The following is a 17,023-nucleotide window of genomic DNA, read 5'->3' as shown; positions in this document are numbered from 1 at the left end:
TCAAAATGGTTCTGTTTAACTGTGCATACGACTGAAAGGTTTTTACTTTACACTTTTCTCCTTTAATGTTAATTTTATGATGATTATTTGTGATTAATGATTTTATGTTTTGATTTGTTGTATTGTGATTTTAATGTTTCTTATTCTGTCAAGCACTTTGAATTACCTTGTGTATGAATTGTGCTTTACAAATAGACTTGCCTTGCCTCTCCCTCTGTTACTTTCATATCACATGTCCTGCTGAGGACACATATGGAAGCTTAGAGGACGTAAATACATGAAGAATTTTCATGTAAATGAAATGTAACTTGGTGTTCATAGCTTGATGTTCGTAGCTTGAGAGCTCAACTCTCATTTAAGTATCTATTTAAAACACATGAATCACTTGAGTTCTCTTGGTATCTTCTAAAAATGGAAGCTACAAACATTTTCCAAACATTCATGAATGAGTCCCACTGATTTACTGCTAATTTCCCAACATGGATAATTGGAAGAAAGAAAAAAAAAAAAAAAGAAAAAAATTGTAAACTAAATAGAAATTGAGTCTTGGGGCTATATGACCATTTTAATGAACCAATTGATTTTTTCACAGTGACATTACTGCGTGATTAATTAGTACTGTGCTTGTGACCTACACACTCCCCTTTCTCTCCACAGGTTTTCCATTGATCGGACCACAGACCAGGAGATGATTTTTCACATAGATCCGGACACGGGTGCCCTCACACTGGGCAAGATCCTGGATCGGGAGACCGCTGGCTGGCATAACATCACAGTCAAAGCAGTGGAAGCAGGTACTGGCTTAGAGATAGTTTTCAGTGTATTTGTGCAAGAGGGGAGTGGTGAAGACATTTGACATAGCATTCAAGTAAGGAGAAGTATAGTTTCTTCAAAGCAGTCATCCAAAAAAATGTTAAATTAGAAAAGTATGTTAGAGGTCAAGTGGCAATATGGTGAAGCGGTCAGTATAGTTGTTACGCCTCACAGAAAAAAGGTCTTCCATCAGCTCTTGGAGCAAGTAGTAACCTTTTGTCTAGAATTTACTCAAATCAAATAACTTGTGTAGTGGGTGTACTTCTGACTGTGAAGGTCAAAATTACAAGAACTGTACTGCAGCCACTCACTGGTCCTCACATGTAGCTGGAGATTATTTGACTAAAAATTGGAATATTTGAAAAAAAATACTGCTGTTTTTATTTCAGGCCAAAAAATTGAAAATATTATAGAATCGGTTTCAAAGGTAGTCATCCTGACAATGTTTTGAAATCGAAAAGTTTTAAATGATTTGCAGTGGTCCAGTTGGTTAGTTATTCCTCAATTACCTTATGCATTCTGAGCATTTTAATTATTAATGGTGATAGGTTTATAGGCACTTGTCACAACTCTGAGACCAGACCAGAGCAGAGTTTTGCTGTGGCAGTAAAGCAAACAATAACCAGCATGCTAATTGCGCAATTCCTAATTATTGGACAATACGGCAATTTTATGTTAATGCAGACGGTACACAGCCAGCCTAGATTTGCTTATACAGTGTGTCTGTTCTTAGGCAAGGAAAATGTTGCTCAAATACTTGGAAAAATCAGGTATACGACCTTTAAGGCCAATGAACTACACTAAGGTGTGAACTGTCACCTGAGACAGCTTCATCGTAACCATCACAGATACAATATTTCCTGTTCTGCTGTGAATGCACACAACCATGAATATTAAAAAAATCGATTTCTTGATTTAGGAGTAATGCCGTTCTAAGTGTTCAAGTAAGTTTGTCTAGATGCCTTGCCAGTTATCTTTCCAACATTTGCGACTCCCACCAGGATCCACGAGGGGTAACAGGGACTCTCACACGTTCCGATCATTAGCGGGAGAAGATTTTGACACTTTCGCAGTCACCCAGCGCTGCAGCTCTTAACAGAGATGCGGCAAGAAATCGGGGGATGGAGAATTCATACAAACAAGTGAATAGGCTGAGGATAAGAGTGGAGTCTATAATAGATGATGACAAAACAACAGCAAAGTTGTGCAAATTGGTGAAGTGGTGCAAATTGCATATTGGGACTGCAGGAACAACAAAATAAAGTTGAGGTTTAGCAAATCCTAACATTTTAAGTTTAAGAAAATCCAACATCTGTAGAAAAAATATAAATGGTTTTAATATTGTGGAAATTACACAACTATAGCGCCTGGAATCGAAAAAAGCACACTTAATATTCACATAGGGGGGTGTCGTGCCCAAGGACACAACAATAGTAAGCAATGTCAGCGGCCAGGAGGGAAGCGGTCATCTTCACGTTAGTAGGCGAGTTCCACCTCCAAAGTTACTGTTACCTCAAATCCAGTTCAGAGTGAAGTCAGTGTAATTTGTCGTTAGTTTAGTGTTGTACAAAGATTGAAATTTTAAAATACTTGAGCATTCGTTCTAAAGATGCATTAGGAGAAACTACAGTTTGTTTTAAAATATGCTTTAGTTCATTCTTAGAAGGAAGGCAGTGTAGTACCTCATTTGTCCAGAAGGGGCCCATGGTAGAAAACGTCTGGACAATTTTCAGTCTGAAAGTACAGGTGTGATGAGCAAGAATTTATACTGCCCTATTGTGTTCTTCCAGCCTCTCCCTGAAAGTAACTGGATAGCATTTGATCGGCTCTGTGATTTTGACCAAAGTTTGAAGATATTGTAGGTAACAGCAGGTAAATTATAGCTCAATCCACTGTTTCTGTTCAAAGAAGGATATTCGTTGTTGTTAATTCTCAGTGGCGTAGTTGCAACTCTTCGATTGAATCAGAATCTGAATAAGAATAATAAGTTTGCGTGTGTGTTTGTGCGTTTGGAAGTCCGTCGGTGTGATTTCACTCGGTGTTGTTTGATAAAGGGAAAAAATAATCAGAATAAGTATTGTTTCCATTGTCAGTGAACAGGATTCACAAACTAGGAACCTGCTTTGACGGTAAATGGTCTTGGACTTTTCTTGGGAAACATTTTTATATAGCGCTTTTCCGCCTTCAAGGAATCAATGCGCTTTACATCGAGGAACCACTCACCCATTCACACACACATCCATAAACCAGAGAGTGCAGACACTGGGGGCGAATTGGGTTAAGTGTCTCGCCCAAGGACACAACAACAACAGTCATCTGTGGGAGCTGGAATCGCACCACCAACCTGTGAGTCAGTGGATCCAAACACTCAACCAAAGATATTTATGTCAAGAGCGAGTATGATGCGGGTATGATGGAATATTAAACAAACGAATAATAATAGTAAAAATAAAAATATACATGCATTAAAACTAAGGTAAATAAATAAATTAAATAAAAATAGGCTTTATGATTGACTTTATATACAAAACATGTTGGTATTTGGCTACAATAAGCATGGCGACTTACCCCAATCAAACTTTTTCTTTCAAACGCATATAATATTAATATATCTTTTAGTCATCCATCTTTTTGCTAATAACCCATCAAGGACATATTTCTCCATCCCTTCCATTTTCTGTACCTCAGCAGATATTACATTTATCATTTGTGACCGGTCTTGAAACTGACACATGAGTGAAACTAAAAGAGAGTGATTTAGCATTATCCCACGTTTTTGTCCCTTTTTGTCACCGGGCAGAAAATGAAGAATGTAATAACTTGGCGAAGCTGTGGAGTTATTACAATACCGTTCGAAGTAAATGGGAGAAAGAGGAGAGAGGCATATTTCTTCTCTCTCTCTTTCTTTGTAGTTTTGTTTGCATGAAATCATTTGGGGATTGCAAGTTCGAACGATGGCGTAGTTGCGTATAGCTACTGAAAATAGAAAAAACAATAAACATTCCAAACAGTCTCATTTTGGCACTTATAGCCTCGTTGGTTGGTGATTGCTTCGAGAACTCCGCGCGACATTAAGAACAAATTGACTTTCTTTTTAAAGCTGAAATTCCCACAGCAGTTTTTGGTGGCTTTTGTACGAAGGCTTCTTTGTGCTTATGTCATCGGCGTATTTTCATGTTAATTGCGCATTTCAAGTCGCCCTACCCCTCTCCCGTATCTGAGTTAAAACACACGCCTGCGGTCGCCAGATAAAGCCTTGTAAAGTGTAACATCCGTGCAGGCTAAATGAGCGGTCATCAAAACTTCCATCCGGAATTGTTTGTTTGGTGAATGAGAAGTAATACTGGAATTAAATGGTGTATTTTACAAAAGGTGGGTGGCAAATCCGTGAAATGAGAGCTTATTTTTGCATTGTTTGGGCTCATCAAGGAAAGAGAGGTCACCGCAGCTGAGGACGTTGTTAAACTCGAAGCTAAGTGGCGCGATCCTTAATTATTCCCCCAGTCCATTACTGACCTTTGAACCATTGTAATACCGTTGGGTGAGTGACGGGCGCTTTCTGAAGCCGTGCCCGCAGATTAACCTCAGCTACAGGAATGTAAGGGAAAAATGAGGCAGTGTCAAATGACTGTTTTATATTAGGGAAGATTGAGTACAGTGTAATATTAAAGTATATACAAAAAAGAATAGGATAGGATATACGTTAAAATGATACTGCATAATTTCTCTGGAGATAAGCATGTGGCAATACCAAGTTACACGACAGATCTGTGGAGATTTAACAAAGTACAGTTTTATTTCTCTACAGCGTGAAGTATTTGTCTTAAAGGTGCACACACTGTAATATGTCTGGTTCTCTCCATAAACGATGTTATTTACTTAGAATGTTCCACAGTATGGCAATAAAACTTGTATATCTCCATGCAGGCAAGCAAGTGACTTCACACGGTTAAGTTACAGGTGAGATCTGTGGAGATGTGTCATAACAAAAATGCAAAGATATGAAGATATTTCTGTTTAAAATGGGAAAAAGTCAGGCAAAGCAATGATATATCAATGGAGACAAGTTTAATGTTCCTCGCCAGAAATGTTAGACAGTGCGCCTTTAACGTTCTGTCATCCCAGATTAATAAAGTGTAGAACCTAATTCAGAGTTTCCAGATTATAATTACCAGTTTAGCAAGTCTCTTTTTCTAAATACTGGATTTCTGTATGATAAACAGTACAACAGAATACAGTCGACCTATGTATGCGAGTTTCATATATTCAGTGCACAGTGGTTCAGTGTGGCCCCTATGTATCCAACCACCTCCAATGCCCAAGGACACAGCACAGCAGTTTCCAGAGATGTTATGTTAAATGCCTTGTATCTAACCTTTTATTTCTTCCAGTTCAGGAAAAAAGCAATTTAAAGTGTGCAGCGTCTCTGTCATGATGCAACATTAGAGTAATCTGCAAGTTTAGATGAAATAATACAAGAATTCCTAAAGTCACTGGCAGAACAGAGCTTACGGGTCCGTCATCTGTGTAATGTGGGTGGCTATTGTTGATTCTCATTGAAATCATCGCAAATATGAATGGACATATATGGAATGTAGTAAACCAAAAATAACTAAAAACTTGTTTCAGGTGTTTTGCTTTTTTTTTTTTTGAATAGCCATGTTTTTTTAATACCCTTTGCTCTGATGACTGATTTGAGACTGATGTGAGGCTCATTCTGCTTTCTGATTGGATAGTTATCTTGAGAACCAAAACAGCAAATTTTAACATTAACAATTTGGTCAACAATTTTGTCTAATGTTTTTGTAATCAAGAATAAATCTGCATCAGAGTTGTTTGCAGTAAAAGCTATATTTTGAAAGCTATATTTGATATTTCAACCATCTCACTCTGGATTGGCTCTTTGGTTGCTATGATACTCGCAGTCGAAATTCCTAATACACAGCTCGGCTCCAAACTCGCCCTCGATGAGCTTTATTTGACTGGAGTCCACTTTTTTATACAGTATGTGTGTGTACAATACTTGTGTTTGAGAACGCATACCCTGCAACATAATCTTGAATATAAGCTCAACAGTTAACCGTGCTGTCATCCGGCTAAGTCAGACTGACATATTGTTTTAGAGCACTGATAGCAAGTATGATATCACATTGCCACTCTTGCTTTTTTACCCAGACAGGTTTGAGTAAAAAAAAAAAAAAAACATGCTTCACCCGGAGGGCAGACAGATGCAGAAGCATAGTTGAAAAATCTGAGAAGCGACATTACTAAATATCTGTAACTTTTTCTCTGACAAATAAAATGCTCGATGTTTGATTTCAATGTCACATAATTCACCAACAGACTCCAAAATGAATTACGCACTTGTTGCAACACTGTGTGGGGAGATAAGTGTTTCTTTTCAATCAAAATTTGTTGCGAAAAAAAACAAAAAAACAACTCTTACAAAAGCATTCTCTCCAGTATTCAGAGTTCACAATACATAGTTGAGTAGTGTAGAGACATAATAATGGGTAATCATAGAGCAGAGGTCGTGACCCGCCTGATCCGTTGTGTTCGCCTGTCTTGTTATATAATCACTGGCAGACTCTAACTGTCATGGCCGACGCAGTGGAAGAGGTGGCCTTGAATTCTCAAACAGTTGTTTTTGCCCGGCGACATAATTAATTTGTCAGAGGCAGTTCACGCACAGGGGAACAGAGAATACCTTGTAAGACCCGACTCATTCACTTTAAGACCGAATTACAAGGATGGCCAATACTTTGAGGACTGCTCCTGTTTAGTTTGGCACATTTGAGGCATGGCAAAGTAGCAGTTTGTTTAGTTTTCTATCAAGTCGTGTGTTTGACGTCTCACTTTTATGTCAGGGATTGCAATAGTCACATGAAAAGGCAGACATTTGTGCCAGATGCCCTTCCCGTCACAACCAATCGCATTACTGTGTTTGACATGGGCAAGTGTCTTAAAAAAAGTGTTTTGACCTGACAAAGCATGAACCGGTTACCCTTTGGTCAGAGGGTGAATGGTTACAAACTGTGCCACTGTTGCTGTGATGGTTTTAATTTAGTTTTTGCTGTCGTCTTAGCTAATATTCAGCTGTTTAGAGTGGATTAATGGACCTAACCTAAGCAATTTTAGGCACTGGCCCGTTGTAGGAAGAGACATATCCATGGAAAACTTGGACTGTTGCCATAGCAATTAACAATTTAAAACAAAATATTAGAGTTGAAACTGAAACCCATGAATCCAGACAACAATTCTTTTGCATATTCGTTTACTGTGGGAAAGTCTAGTGACAAAAAAGTGACATTTGTAGCATAGGATTTTTTGTGTCAGTACAGCAGCAGATATTAGCACAGAACTTTTACCATAGATGATTGTGTAAAAACCAGAAACTAATCATTTGGAATGTATTACAGGAATACCAATAAGGACCACTAATTACACCAAAATAAGCATGTTTGTTAGTGCAGAACATTTCCTGTGGTGCAATATCCTGCATAACCTCAAAATAATTATAATATCTAATGCCTCATTAAATTAAGTCAAACGAAGTGCGACTTTCTACACAACAGTTGTAAAAAAGAAGGAAAAAAACATAGCTGTGTACTCTTCAGGGAGTGTTTCGTGAAGGACAGTGGCATTGCATATCAACACAATGTATTAATGTCTACAATGTATAGCCTATATAGTATATCAGATCAGATCAGCAAAGTGCACTATTTATATTTATGTATATATATAGGCTGACTTCCACGTCCTGGGTGATTCATGTTTACTCTTTAGTTTGCATTACCTTGTTATAACATTGAGCAGAAATAATGCAAATCCCAGCGTGGAGACCTGTAGACGGATGTATACTGCCAATAAGGTGTATAGACGCCTCTGAATATGGAAATGACAGCGGTAACATTGGGTTTGGGGGATTATTGTGATGGCACAAACACATTTCTATTTGTTTGGGAGGAGTCTTTTAGAATCCTGCCACTTTAACAGCACAGTGAGGCCCAGACTGTAACAGATTTGTATTGGGGTCTCTTTCATATTACACTTATGCAACGGCGAGAAAAATGAGTGTAATACTTTGTCGTCGGTGTGGCTATGCGCCTCGGCAGAAAGACTGGGGCTGTTCATTGCATTTTCAATTCAATACCCAAGTCACATCTTTCAACCAAAATGTTTCCCTCAGCGAAATATATGAGCTGTTTGGTTACAAGCCGAGATGGGTAGAATAAATAAAGTCCAAACACAAGTTGGAGTGGAGTTATTTCAAAACTAATATTACTCATGTCAATACTAGTCCAAAATGTACCCAAGTAATGATGAAAAAGTATTCATAAGTAATTGGGTATAAATGTGAGCTGTGCTAATTAAATTGGATTTCATGGCGGTGATTGGCTAACATCCAGGCCTTACATCACAGCTCCATTACTGACTCGAAAGTTCTAGGTTAACTTTCTTTCTATTAGGAGATTGTTGTAGTGATGCTTGTACACTTTGGAATTTAGCACCTTATTACGACCTGATTACAAATTATGTTAAGTAATTTGATGCTCGTTAAAACTATAACTACTTTTTTCCCCATGTACAGGAGCAAATTTTGTCTTGCCCCAATAGAAATATATTGTATGAACAGTTCGTGAGGTCAAAGTAAGTCTGCTGTGTATTGTGCTGTCTGGAATTACAAAGTGTTTTATTGTCCAATAATCAGGGAAGAGCATGTTAGCATCCCAGTTGTCTTTAAAATGCTAGTTGCTTATAGCTTTACTGTCACAAAATAACAAAAAAAAAACTCTGCACTGGTCTCTGAGTATTACGAAAAGTGCTTCTAAACTCAACAGGATGAATCAGTAGCATGTTTGGAACGTATAAGGCAAGCGAAGAATAACTTTGGACCGCTGCAAATCGTTCAAATGAAGTTTTTTTTTAGACAGTAAAAATCAATTTCAGCATCTTCAAAACATGAATAAAATATTCAATAGTTAAAATAAAATTGCTTCTACAAAATATTACTACGAAACCACATCTCAAACTGCTGACTACTTATCTCTCCATTTTTCAAGTCACATTTTCCCAACAAAATCTTGATAAAACGGTTTTGTTTCCATAAACTTGACGTTGTTGGTGCATATTGTTGACTGTATAAAGAAGTGGACTAAGTGAGTCTGACGTCACCCATAGCGTTCGGCTCCAGTCAAATGAAGCTCATATAACCGGGGCTAACGGTTATAGGAGCGAATTTAGAGCCGAGTTCATATTTGGAATTCCATCTGCGAGTATCATAGCAACCAAAGAGCCAATCCGGAGTGAGTCTGTTGACAATAACCTGCACTGATGGTTTAGCAAGGAGTGGACGCTTAGCTGTCAATCAGATCAGTTGCTAACGCTAGTGGGAGCGACCTCGGGGAAAGAAGGCACCTGATTTGTCTGTTATTAATGTTCATATCTTGAATTACGGGCAAAATAGTAATACCAGAATCATGTCAAGCGGGTTATTATGAACAATTTAAGAACAAAATGACGAGCCTGGCAGCAGAGAGAGGCGGCACATCCTATTTGAAACGCGGTGGCTGTATATAAACAGGTTATAGCACATATACATCCCACACCCCACACACACATCACACACACATGCAGTGTTGGGCAAGTTACTTCAAAAATGTAATTAGTTATCGTTACAAGTTACTTCTCCCAAAAAGTAACTGAGTTAGTAACTCAGTTACTTTTTGGGAGAAGTAACTAGTTACTAGGCAAAGTAACTACTCTGTGTTACTTTACTCCACGTTACTTATTATGTAAAACCATAAAAACACAACAGATGTGAACCTTTAACATTTATTTCACTTTAACAGATTGCAATTATTTTGCATTTGTTTTCAAGTAAATTATAGAATGTATCAAAAATTTAAAAAATATAAAAAATTTCATTTGAAGTGCAAATAAATCAACATGTCACACAATTTCAGACAACTGAACTTCAAGTATTTTCTTCATTAAAATAAACAATAACAATAAAGTGCTTTTAGTATAATACTGAAAAGATTCATTACCATGTTTTGCAAAACTAAGGCATTCAAATGTAAATCATGTAAAATAAGACAAAACCTTTAACCTTCTCTGGCCACACACTGTGATTCTCTGTCCAGTATTCAAATATTAATCACCTCTGATCTGAGCCTGTTCCTCTTTGGACAGAACATAGTCACGTTTCTGATCAAAACACAACTTGGACCTAATCTGCTGTGAACGCACGTGTGGACAGGACATCATTTCCCATCATGCATTACGCGTTTGTAGTCCATGCAGGCGGCCGCAGTCGGTGGAGAGCTGCTGCGCTCGCCTCGCTCAAAAACTTCCCGTTACCGGCGCATACGTCAGAGCAAGTCGGTGGCATCTTGGACACAAAACTAACCGGCATGCACCGCGCACCGATCGACGGCGTCGTATCTGCGCCCGCCTCAAATGAGCCTTTTATCTCACCCCAGCCTCCTCTTTCACCAAAGAAACACAACAGCAGCTCCTCGGCTGAGACTCTGATGAAGAGCAGCGTGAACTAAAAAAAAAAGTAACGCGTTACATTTTATTGTCAGTAACGGTAATGGCGTTATGACGCTAGGAAAAGTAATTAGTTACATTACTCCGTTACTGAAAAAGTAACGCAGTTAGTAACGTCGTTATAGTTTAAGGCCGTTACTCCCAACACTGCACACATGAACCCGCACTTTCATGTGTCTATCCCCAAAGTTCGGCCGCCATAATTTAACGCCTGGGAGAGTCACTATAGAGTCATTGTGTCAGATTTACAACAGCTGGTGAGTGCAAGCCCAGATGCAAAAGCGGGCCAATAATCTGCTCAAATCCCTTTATTCTTCCCCTCAATCTGAAGACCGATCCGGAACACTGCCTCTCGGTCCACGTGAATGAATGCCTCCGACTGGATAACCCCTTTCCCCACAGAGCCAGTTTGGGACAGCTTTGTTTCAACTGTTATTCAAGCCCCGTGAATTGAAATGTAAAAATATGTGACATGCCTTTGTCTGTCTGCTGCTGTGAGGATGGTTGTGTAAGAGGTGAAAAGTGTTCTGATATTTTGGATAAAGAAAAAAATATTCTGCGGGAGAGAAGAGGAGGAAATGGAGGGGTTGAGGGGACTATTGGTTTTGCTGCTGCGGTGGATTTTGAGGTAGATGAAGGCTGTAGTACTTAGCTGGGTGAAAAAGTAATAGGGAATGATTAGAACTTGGGTAATATTAGGGAAAATATCCTGTGGGAGTCAAGAAGAGGAAATGGAGAGGTTGAGGAGGCTATTGGTTTTGGTGCTGCGGTGGATTTGGGGCAGATGAAGGCTGTAGTCCTTGGCTGGGTGAAAAAGCAATAGGGAAAGATGAGAAATTGGGTAATATTAGGAGAAATATCCTGTGGGAGTGAAGAGGAGGAAATGGAGAAGCTGAGGAGGCTATTGGTTTTGCTGCTGCGGTGGAGTTGAGGCAGGTGAAAAGTTATAGTGGGTGACTAGTTGCGAAAGTAATGTGAAATTATTCAAGAGGTAATATTAGGAAAAATATTATGTGGGGGAAGAAGAGGAGGAAATTGAGACGTTGAGGAGACGCTTGGTTTTGCTGCTGCGGTTGATTTGGGGGAAGATGAAGGCTTTGGTCCTTGACTGGGGGAAAAGTAATAGGAAATGATTAGAAATTGGGTAATATTAGGGGAAATATCTTGTGGGAGAGAAGAGGAGGAAGTGGAAAAGCTGAGGAGGCTATTGGTTTTGCTGCTGCAGTGGAGCTGGGGCAGACGATGGTTGTGGCAGGTGACTACGTGAGTTGGAAAAGTAATGGGAAATGAATAAGGAAAATAACTGTTAGAGAAAAATACATCCATCCATCCATTTTCTTCCGCTTATCCGGGGCTGGGTCATGGGGGCAGCAGTCTAAGCAGGGACTCCCAGACTTCCCTCACCCCGGACACGTCCTCCAGCTCTTCCGGTGGGACCCCAAGGCGTTCCCAGGCCAGCCGAGAGACATAGTCCCTCCAGTGTGTCCTGGGTCTTCCCCGGGGCCTCCTCCTGGTGGGATATGCCCAGAACACCTCCCTAGGGAGGCGTCCAGGAGGCATCCTGAGCAGATGCCCGAGCCACCTCAACTGGTTCCTCTCGACGTGTAGGAGCAGCGGCTCTATTCTGAGCTCCTCCCGTGTGACCGAGCTCCTCACCCTATCCCTAAGGGTGCGCCCGGCCACCCGGCGGAGGAAACCCATTTCAGCCGCTTGTATCCGCGACCTTGTCCTTTCGGTCATTACCCAGAGCTCATGACCATAGGTGAGGGTAGGAACGTAGATTGACCGGTAAATCGAGAGCTTTGCCTTTGGGCTCAGCTCCTTCTTTACCACAACGGACCGATACAGCGACCGCATCACTGCAGACGCTGCACCGATCCGCCTGTCAATCTCACGCTCCATCCTTCCCTCACTCGTGAACAAGACCCCGAGATACTTGAACTCCTCCACTTGGGGCACCCACCCGGAGAGGGCAAACCACCTTTTTCCGGTCGAGAACCATGGCCTCGGATTTGGAGGAGCTGATTCTCATCCCAGCCACTTCACACTCGGCTGCAAACCGCCCCAGTGCCTGCTGCAGGTCCTGGCTCGAAGAAGCCATCAGGACAACATCATCTGCAAACAGCAGAGATGAAATCCTGTGGTTCCCAAACCAGACCCCCTCCGGCCCCTGGCTGCGCCTAGAAATTCTGTCCATAAATATAATGAACAGAACCGGTGACAAAGGGCAGCCCTGATGGAGTCCAACATGCACCGGGAACAGGTCTGACTTACTGCCGGCAATGCGAACACAGCTCCTGCTCCGGTCATACAGGGACCGGACAGCCCTTAGCAAAGAGCCCCGGACCCCATACTCCCAGAGCACCCCCCAAAGGACACCGCGAGGGACACGGTCGAATGCCTTCTCCAGATCCACAAAACAAATGTGGACTGGTTGAGAAAACTCCCATGAACCCTCAAGGACCTGATGGAGAGTATAGAGCTGGTCCAGTGTTCCGCGACCAGGACAAAAACCACACTGCTCCTCCTGAATCCGAGGTTCGACTATCGGTCAGATTCTCCTCTCCAGTACCCTGGAATAGACCTTACCGGGAAGGCTGAGGAGTGTGATTCCCCTGTAATTGGAACACACCCTCCGGTCCCCCTTCTTATACAGAGGGACCACCACCCCGGTCTGCCATTCCACAGGTACTGTCCCTGACTGCCACGCGATGTTGCAGAGACGTGTCAGCCAAGACAGTCCAACAACATCCAGAGACTTGAGGTACTCAGGACGGATCTCATCCACCCCCGGAGCCTTGCCACCGAGGAGCTTGCCAACCACCTCAGTGACTTCAGCCAGGCTGATGGACGAGTCCGCCTCCGGGTCCCCAGTTTCTGCTTCCTCTTCGGAAGACGTGACAGTGGGATTGAGGAGATCCTCAAAGTATTCCTTCCACCGCCCGACAACATCCCCAGTCGAGGTCAGCAGCTCTCCACCCGCACTGTAAACAGTGTTGGTGAAGCACTGCTTCCCCCTCCTGAGGCGTCGGACGGTTTGCCAGAATTTCTTTGAGGCCGTCCGATAGTCCTCCTCCATGGCCTCCCCGAACTCCTCCCAACCCCGAGTTTTTGCCTCTGTGACTGCACGAGCCACGGCATGCTTGGCCCGCCGGTACTCATCAGCTGCCTCAGGAGTCCCATGAGCCAACAAGGCTCGATAGGACTCCTTATTCAGCTTGATGGCATCCCTTACTTCCGGTGTCCACCACCGGGTTCGGGGATTGCCGCCGCGACAAGCACCGCAGACCTTACGACCACAACTACGAGCAGCCACATTGACAATAGAGGTGGAGAACATGGCCCACTCAGAGTCCATGTCCCCAACCTCCCCCGGGATCAAGGAGAAGCTCTCCCAGAGGTGGGAGTTGAAGACCCCTCTGACAGAGGGCTCCGCCAGACGTTCCCAACAGACCCTCTCGATGCTTGTGGGCCTGCCAGGTCTGTCCAGCTTCCTCCTCCGCCAGTGGATCCAACTCACCACCAGGTGGTGATCGGTTGACAGCTCAGCCCCTCTCTTCACCCAAGTGTCCAAGACACGCGGTCTGAGGTCAGATGACACGACAACAAAGTCGATCATCGACCTCTGACCTAGAGTGTCCTGGTGCCACGTGCACCGATGGACACCGTTGTGCTCGAACACGGTGTTCGTTATGGACAAACTGTGACTAGCACAGAAGTCCAATAACAAAACACCACTCGGGTTCAGATCGGGGAGGCCGTTCCTCCCAATAACGCCCCTCCAAGTGTCACTGTCATTACCCACATGGGCGTTGAAGTCCCCCAGGACAACAACGGAGTCCCCGGTTGGTGCACTGTCTAGTACTCCTCCCAGGGACTCCAAGAAGGCTGGGTACTCTGCACTGCTGTTTGGCCCGTAGGCCGACACAACAGTGAGAGACCTGTCCCCGACCCGAACGTGCAGGGACGTGACCCTCTCGTTCACCTGGGTGAACTCCAACACGTGACGGCTGAGCTGTGGGGCAATGAGCAAGCCCACACCAGCTCGCCGCTGCTCCCCGCGGGCAATGCCAGAGAAATGGAGAGTCCAAGCCCTCTCAAGGAGTTGGGTTCCAGAGCCCAAGCTGTGCGTGGAGGTGAGGCCGGCTCCTCTCGCAGGTGGTGGGTCCACGGGAGGACGGCCCCACGTCGTTCCTTCAGGCTGGGCCCGGCCGGGCCCCGTGGGGAAAGGCCCGGCCACCAGGCACTTGCTGCCGAGCACCCACCCCAGGCCTGGCTCCAGGGTGAGGCCCCGGTAACACCAGTTGGGGTGACGTAAACGGCCTTGTTATTTTTCTCTTCATGATGGGCTTCTGAACCGCTGTTAGTCAGACCCGTCTCCCAGGACCTGTTTGCCATGGGTGACCCTACCAGGGGCATGAAGCCCCCGATAACATAGCTCCCAGGATCATTCGGCTGCTCAAACCCCTCCACCACGTTAAGGTGGCGGTTCGGGGAGGGGGAAAAATACATCACTCAAATTAAACCAGATCTAATCATTCAAACAAGTCTTGGACCTTAAAATCTAACACGACCCAGTTTAAAAACTCACTCACCGTCCCAGAATGGAATCAGCTACCAACTGAAGTTTTAAGCCCAACTTTGGACATCTTTAACAGCTGGCTGGCAAAAATCTTAACGCACTCGCTTTCCCCTTTCATCAGCATGAAATTCATTTGGATTTTGGTAATAAATTAACCCGAACCAGGTGTCTGCAACATTTTGGATCAAAAAATTCCCCCAAATACAAAATTTACATCTATAAACAGCCACACTGCCACATGATCTCATCTGCAGTCATACAAGTTACATTTTGATCACATTTTCCTCCGTTTTTCCACCTGTTTTCCCCTAGATCCCCTTTTGATGGGCATATACAAAGAAGCAAAAAAAAAAAAAAAAAGGGATAAAATGTACAATAATAATAATAAATATACAAAATCCTTACAGACATAGAGATTATATATATTAAAAAAAATGTTTCATTTGTTCATCTTAATGTTTGATCTGAACAGGGACTAAACCTGAACCTGAAATCCAGTTGAATCGAGATTAAACACAAAATTATCCTGGAATAAATACAATCAAAATCCAGATTAGACCACGACTGAAACATGTCCAAACCAGGACTTTACCTTAGATAGCTGATAAATACCTAAGCAGTACTTTGTCATACTTATAGTCCATTTACTTGTGTACAACATTTTCATATTTCATCCACCTCATCAGGGACCAAATTAGAAGAAGAGAGGAGATTGTTTTAGCATTTATGTGTCTGGATGGCGCCGGCAGAAAGTAGTCAATTAAAAGCCTGCATCGATGTGAGGATTATGCTATTAGCCGCTAGCAGCATTGTCATTATTGTCTGCCTCCACTGGGCTGCTCCACGCTCACATAGACAGAGGGATGGAGAATCTGCATCCCTGTTGATAATGGCTTTCTCGGGCTTTTTGATGAACCTGTAAGATTTTTTTTTTTTTTTTGGCTGTACACAATGTGCCACTTGTACAACATAGAAAAACATCTTTGTTGCTTATGATGGGTGCGAAAGGAGATCAAGAATGTAATGAGGGCTAAATGAGCAGGTTTAAATGAAGTTATGAATGCGGCGGTGTGCTGTTGGATTAGGTGGCATGTCACATCATGTATTAGTTGTATAGTAATTGAGGCTCTTGACAGAATGCCAGTAAAAATATGTACCCTCTTGGGCTGCATTTGCATGGAACATTTCAGTTGTGCAAATAAAACCATAATCATTGGAAATAAAAATAATAATCTTAAGAAAATATAAGTGAAAGACAATTTAAAGTGACTTAACCAACAGCTGGGAGAATGCCACCTCGCATAATAATAAAACGTAGGATCTGTTTATGCAAATATTGGAAACTTGAAACTTCATATGTATTCAAACCGCTATTGTGTCCTTGGGCAATACACCTACAATATAACACAATATAATACACCATACCCCACTTCGACTGTTTATGAAGAAAACAAACTTATTCTATGTAGCTGCACAGCTAACGGGACCAAAATATGGTAATTTATTCATTTATTTTATGTATAGCCAAATATCCCCATAGATTATGTTCTACTTTGCTATGAAATATCTACAAGGTAAATTCCAATTTTCAATCATACCTAAAACTAAAGCCAACCTTAGTTTTTAATGTGAAGGTTGGGACGTGCGTTGACAGGCGGATCAGTGCAGCGTCTGCAGTGATGCGCTCGCTGTCTGTTGTGGTAAAGAAGGAGCTGAGTCTAAAGGCAAAGCTCTCAATTTACTGGTCAATCTACATTCCTACCCTCACCTATGGTCATGAGCTTTGGGTAATAAGCAAAAGGACAAGATTGTGGATACAAGTTGCTGAGTGGTTGGGCGCACCCTTAGAGAGGAGCTCAGTCACACATGAGGAGCTCGGAGTAGAGCCACTGCTCCTACATGTCAAGAGGAGCCAGCTGAGGTGGCTCAGGCATCTGTTCAGGATGCCTTCTGGACACCTCCCTGGGGAGGTGGTGCATTCCCCACCAGGAGGAGGCCCCGGGGAAGACCCCCGACACACTGGAGGGATTATGTCTCTCGGCTGGCCTGGGAACGCCTTGGAGTCCCACCGGA

General features: G+C 42.7%; 1 protein-coding gene across 1 annotated transcript in view; it reads left to right on the top strand.

Annotated features, from left to right (window-relative positions):
• LOC117370831 (cadherin-22) overlaps positions 1-17,023 on the top strand; it is a 257,026-nt gene that overhangs the window by 173,006 nt on the left and 66,997 nt on the right. Inside the window, exon 8 of the mRNA XM_055221940.1 lies at positions 658-794. Within this exon, the coding sequence (XP_055077915.1) occupies positions 658-794 (137 nt within the window). The remainder of the gene's footprint in view (positions 1-657; positions 795-17,023) is intronic.

This window comes from Periophthalmus magnuspinnatus, chromosome 5, assembly GCF_009829125.3.
Source record: "Periophthalmus magnuspinnatus isolate fPerMag1 chromosome 5, fPerMag1.2.pri, whole genome shotgun sequence".
NCBI lineage: Eukaryota > Metazoa > Chordata > Actinopteri > Gobiiformes > Gobiidae > Periophthalmus > Periophthalmus magnuspinnatus.
The sequence above is the reverse complement of the archived record's forward strand: the minus strand, read 5'-3'. Positions and strand labels throughout refer to the sequence as shown.